Raw genomic sequence first — 6,000 nt, forward strand, 5'->3', positions numbered from 1 at the left:
GACATGACTACATGGCGAACCCAAGCGACGGACCCTAAAGCGCGAGACAGACGTGTGAGAGAGTGAACAAAACGTTTATTTGATGTTCTACGCAAGAAAATCGATGAATAGTATTCTGAAGGCGCTGCGTTAGAGTGCCTCGAGCGTGTAACGGAGGCGAACAAGCGCATCTTGGCACGTTAGGCACGAGCGCCATCTGGCAGTTATCTTCGAAAACGAAGGCGTGCACGACCTCGGAGAAAGATGCGCGCCAGTCGCAGAGGTGATAAGGTGTAGAATGCAAAGCGACGGGCAGGTGCTACCACCGTGCCGTCGCAGCAAAGCGTTGGAAACACCTTCTTGAGCATCGCGTTTCACTGTCAGCGCATCGCGTTAAACGCTACAGTCCTTAGAGTTACTTGTGTGTGCCTTTTCTAGTATAAAGGCAGACGTACAAAACATGGACATGTTGTTATGGCGCTTCAGATATGCGCAGTATTTGCTTTTTAATTGATAATCACACAACAACGAACGCTAAACGTTGAACAATATTGGTGGGCGCTGCGGATGGGGTTGGCCGTTTGGTGCCGTTTGAGGTATCGTTAGGGTGGACAAACAGACAATTGTACAGACATACAGACATACAGACCAAAATTTTTCTGTCGAAGGTCACCAAGAAAGACTATCGCGTCTGGAAAATGAAGCTCTCTAATATGTGTAGAACGGCATGATCATCTGTTTTGCGAATATCACAGCTGCGCACAACGCCGCGGACGCTCCATTGAAAAAAAAAATATTTTCTGCACAGCTCTCCTGCGCCTGTCATGTGCTCCTCGCTCGCGCTCTGTCGTAATCTGGCCCGTACTGCCTTAAGCTCACCAACTTTTTCGCGTACCTTAGAAACTTTCTGCTCGCTCATTCCTAGACATGTGCGACTCGTTCGACTACTTTGGGTACCAGGCCATAGAGGTTTAGCTCTGGATGAGCATGCAGATGCACTAGCTGTATCTTCCCTTGATTGTCCTGTTTTACTTATTTTTCCTACTTCGGAATATATCACAGCAGCACGCTTTGAAAAACGCACAACGGCCAATAACATCGAAAAATCTCCTTTGTTTGTATCAGACTACCCACAGCTAAAAAGTTCCCTTGGAAGAACAAGTGATGTTCATCAAGAAAGGAAGAAATAGTAATTACCAGGCTGCGTTGTCGAGTCTTTCCATTGAACTTTTACCTTCACAGGTCGGGTCTGGCACAGCCGCCTTTGTGCCTTTATTGTAATGAGAGGGAATCTTTGGAGCACTTCTTTTTGTCATGCCAAAAATTCAAAAGTCAAAGGAAAAATGTACTAGGAGAACCCCTACGAAAGTTGGACTTAATTTTGACAGTTCCGGTGATTCTTTCATTTGGCGCAGTTGCATTTGGATTCAGCCACAGGAGCGTTTTTACCGCTGTTACAAATTTCTCACGAGAATCTAAAAGAATTGAATGCTTAAAAAAATAAATAACTTCATTTATTTTATGTATAATTTTTTTCCTTTTTTGTGTGTTTATTATGTTTTCTGTTCAAGGTTTTTTTTGTTCAGAAATTTAACACTTTTATATTATTACCTATATTACCTAACTATTCCAACCCTCTCTTTCAAGGAGTGAATTAATTTAAAAAGCAAGGCACCGTTCAATTCATGGCATATCCCCCTAAGTGGGTTGCGCTAAGGTGTTGAGGATCCAACCAACCAACCGTGGAATACCAATAGGTCATACTGCATAGCACCAATCTCGTCAACTGCCCCTTAGCTTAGAAGTGTGGCAGCTTGGGCTAGTTGGTATGGCATGTCTTCTGTGTCCCTCTTGTCTCTGTGTCGTCGTTTTGTTCTCGCGCTATACTATCGTCATGTCCCTTAGCGCTACAAAATAGCACCTTCAAGCAGCGGTGATACAGCTTTTGCCCCGCAGTCGGCACATTGGTGTGTAGCACTTGATGTGTAGGAAACTAGATGTGTACGAAACTCGGCACTTGGTGTGTAGTAAACGGGCTTGTCCTTCCACTGTCTGCCGTCCATAGGTCGGCAAACATGTGGAACTCAATCAGACTCACTCATGTCCTGATCTTCACGCTTAGGGCTTCCACGGTGTCATAGTCGCCAATTTCCTTCCTGAGCCGGACTCACACTCACGTAAAATGTCTTCAGCCGGACTCTTTCGAACCCAAACTCGCCACATTAATTCTAACCCATACTCACTTAGACTCACGGCTCTATCTCAGTCTGAGGGAGTCGAAGTGATTCGACTCATGAGTCAGGGCGCCGACTTACACGCTTACGTCGCATAGTCATGCAGAGTTCAACGCAGGCCTAAAGCAAGTCTAAGATTGCTCAAAACCAGTGCAAAATAAATTAGAAAGGTCAGCAATGTTGTAAACTACAAAAATAACCAAAAATGAATTGCCATGATTTAGCTCAAATCACGTCAAACACTTCTGGAATATCCGGCGAGAGAGGGCGCCACCGCCTCGACTAGCGCGCGATTGCCAAGAGACTCGCTATGTTGCGCGTGAAAGGCACTACCTCAGGTTTCCTGCTAGCGGAGCGGCACTAAGCGCTGGATTTAGAGCAACACCAAAAACCTACGCAATTTAAAACTACGACAGCACTGGATGAGAACACAATTAGCGCAACCTAAGGTGGTGAATGAAGAGTTCTTTTTCTTATAGTCGCACGATCGCCGCAATCACGAACTAGACGAAGTGAGTTCGCGATGATCACCGGGATCTTTGTTCCTCTCGGGGAACAGAGCGTAAGTGTGTGCCACTGTACTCTACTCCAGTCTACTCTACTCGACCCTATTCCGCGGTAGAAAAATTTCTCAGCGAATCAGGGCAGTCTTGACTTCGTCTCAAAATTTGCATATTTAGTTTATTAAACCTCTATTTTAAATTATTAGTCATGAAATTTACATGCGATTACTTTATTCTATAAATTATTCCTTTCTTGACTAGTCCCCCAAAGTAGGTGTGAACATACATATAGGCCACTATCATCATCCTCATCATTACTGTCCCACTGATTGCGATGTCTATGAGAGGGACATGTCCCGCCGAAACTCCAATTGAACAGTATCGTCCCACGCAACGTTTGTTCTTCGCGCGTGAATAAGCGTGCATCAGTTGCCAAGAATGGTTGCCCAGGTGGAGAGAGTACACGCTGGCTGACTCCGTCGCGTCTAAGGCGTGTGGAGGAAAGATTGAGTGGGGAGAACGGTGCATGGATTTTAGATTAACTGTGTACTTGGCTTGGCCTTCCGGGCAAAGTCATCTAGGGTCGTGCGATCCGTATCGTCACAAACGAGACGAGTGGCAGCAGGTTCATACTTTTGTGCCTGTGTCCTCACCGATACGCTTGCGTTCAAGTGATTGATAGCACAACGATCGCATCCCTCGCTGCAGTCACCACGTTTCTTTATGTCATCATTTTCTTCAGTTATCCCCGGCCCCAAGCTAAAGCTGTGGCCTCTTAGCCTCACTTCTTCCCACAATCAATTTTCTTTTGCTTTTGAAGCGAAACTTCATCTTCTCTATTTATGTAACTCTTGTAATCATGCAATCATGACGTGAGAGTAGTAGAACCCCCTCCTCTCCCCTCAGTGGGTTTGAGCCTTAGTAGAAGGCTAACAAGCAGAACATGCGCCTCACGCACTCACATGGTCTTCTATATGTGGAAGTATAACTATCAGAACTCGGAGCCCTAGCGCTCCCTACGTAATTTTCCTCAGGACTATTGAGTACAATTCTTGCCAATTCATCTCATGTCATTAAATTTTAAAATAAAAACACTTGAAACTTTGCGATAATGCTCAATGTGAGAACTTTTATTTAGCTACTTTGTTTAAAAAGCTCTCTAACGTTTTCACTAAATTTGTTCACAAAATGCCATTTTATTCTTGATTTCTTTTTTCCTGATGTTTTTCTCGATGCTTTTTTTTTTCATGTATTTCCTCAGTCATGGCCAGTAACATGCAGTGGGTCTATAGCTGCACCGTCAAGAACGGCCTAAACAAGCAAGCGCAAGAAATAGAATCAAAGAAGAAGATGTGGCTCTCGTTGGTCCTCTTGGGGGCGACGGCCGTAGATTTATTCCAATGCAGCGAATATTTTCGATCCATGCCGGGATTGACGGTTTTACTTCGGACGGAGAAGGCTCTCGTCACAGCTCTGCAGCGTCACATGGAGCTTTGTGGCAACACATGGCGACGCGTCGCACTCATCTCTCCTCCAGAGCACCTCAATCTCCGCGATGAACCATCATTTACATCGAGAGCTCGCTCTGGCGAACGGGTACTGCTCAACTTTTTAAGGATCTCGGTACTTCACTTCACAGCTGACGTTCTTCGAATCGTTCGCTGCCCCCGTCCGCTAGTCGAGAATGATCGTCTGCTTGCATGGCCCACAGAAGATGACGTAGACGGCGCAGCAGCCAATGTGTGCAGACTCCAGAACGCGTACGGCCTGACGGCTGCAGACGCCCTCACAACACTGTGCTCTCCGATCCTTCGCAATCTGTTATCGCCGGACGACGCCCTGTCGCTGGGCGTCCACTGCTCCCGGAGCGAACGTTCAGCAGCCTCTGCTTGGGTCAAACTTGGAGAGGACCAACGCTACACCGATTTCTTCTATTACCACCTTCCAGAGATGGAATATTCGGCGCCGAAGGCGAATTCCACATCCTGGCAGGCCGTCGTACGTCGGCCGCCAGAGACTCCCGCAATGTGGCCTTACCGAGATGCCCTTCTGGGAAATCCACGCCTCAGGTTTCCCAGCGATACACGTTTCGGCACGCTGTGTCGTGACAGTCGCGACTCCGACGCTAGGCCCAGTGGTCGTTTGCGTTGTTGGCTCTCGTCCGGAAAGCACGGCGCAGCTACTCTGTCGCCCTTGGCGGTAGAAGAGCTGTCCCTCTCAGAGCCCCGACTCTGGCTTGTGCACGACTTCTTGAGCCACGACGAATGCGCAGCTCTGCGTCGGGAAGCTACCGAGCTGGAACCCGCTTTGGTGAACGAAGGTAATGGGAGCGACAACCAGCCGGATACCAGAACAGCGGCCCTCACCTGGCTCGAAAACGTTGGAAGCGCGCGTCGAGTTTACGAGCGTGCTGCTGTGCTCACCGGCCTTACTATGGAATCCGCCGAGAAACTACAGGTCCTCAACTACGCCGCCGGTGGACACTACAGCGAGCACATTGATCCTTTAGACAAAGCGCAAGAACAGGGTGAACGGCTGGCCACACTTCTGGTGTACCTGAGTGACGTGAAGCAGGGTGGTTCCACCGCCTTTCCGAAGGCTGATCTCTCCATCAGGCCTCGTCGCGGATCGGCGCTCTTCTGGTTCAACCTGAAGCAAGACCCGCCGACGAGTGCTCGGCAGATTGACCACAGCACCACGCACGGCTCCTGCCCCGTGCTGCGTGGATCAAAGTGGATCGCCACGCTCTGGATGCACGAGTGGTCGCAGCCCTGGGACCTTGACTATTCGCTTTCGTAGTGAGCAGCTCCTACTGTACGGCACTTACGTTTACGCACGGTGTTATCAAGAAGCGTGAAAAACTCTGCACCAGTATGACTGAAAGTTCTACTGCTTGAATGTATGTACCAATGTAGTCTACTTTGATAAAACATTCGCCTTCACAACGGTTTTTCTAGCTTATAGTTTTATACTTTGTATATTTGTGTTTCCTTTTCTTTGCGAAAGCGAAAGTAATCGAGTTTGAACGAAAACGACCTACCTGAGCGCCACGAATGTTTTGCGTCCCCAACATTTGTAGTGTATACGACGACATTGCTCCAAATGCCTCAAGTTAAAATACATGCTCTTTGCCCATCTCACAATGGAGGGATTGTCGACTCCTTGGGCGATCTTACAAGCTAACAAGAGTGATAGCTAAGAATACCATGTCCTTTTTAACGATCATCGATATTAAATGGTTTTGAAAAGAATTATGGATGGAAAGGCTACGAATTCAATATAAA

At 47.5% G+C, this 6,000-nt stretch overlaps 1 protein-coding gene across 1 annotated transcript; it reads left to right on the forward strand.

Moving 5' to 3' along the window:
* The first annotated feature begins 3,988 nt into the window (after positions 1-3,988).
* LOC119164731 (prolyl 4-hydroxylase subunit alpha-1-like) lies at positions 3,989-5,574 on the forward strand. The gene has a single exon (XM_037416941.2). The coding sequence runs from the start codon at positions 3,992-3,994 to the stop codon at positions 5,513-5,515; it is 1,524 nt and encodes a 507-aa protein (XP_037272838.2). The 5' UTR covers positions 3,989-3,991; the 3' UTR covers positions 5,516-5,574.
* The last annotated feature ends 426 nt before the right edge of the window (positions 5,575-6,000 follow it).

This window comes from Rhipicephalus microplus, chromosome 9 (genome assembly GCF_043290135.1).
Source record: "Rhipicephalus microplus isolate Deutch F79 chromosome 9, USDA_Rmic, whole genome shotgun sequence".
Classification (NCBI taxonomy): Eukaryota; Metazoa; Arthropoda; class Arachnida; order Ixodida; family Ixodidae; genus Rhipicephalus; species Rhipicephalus microplus.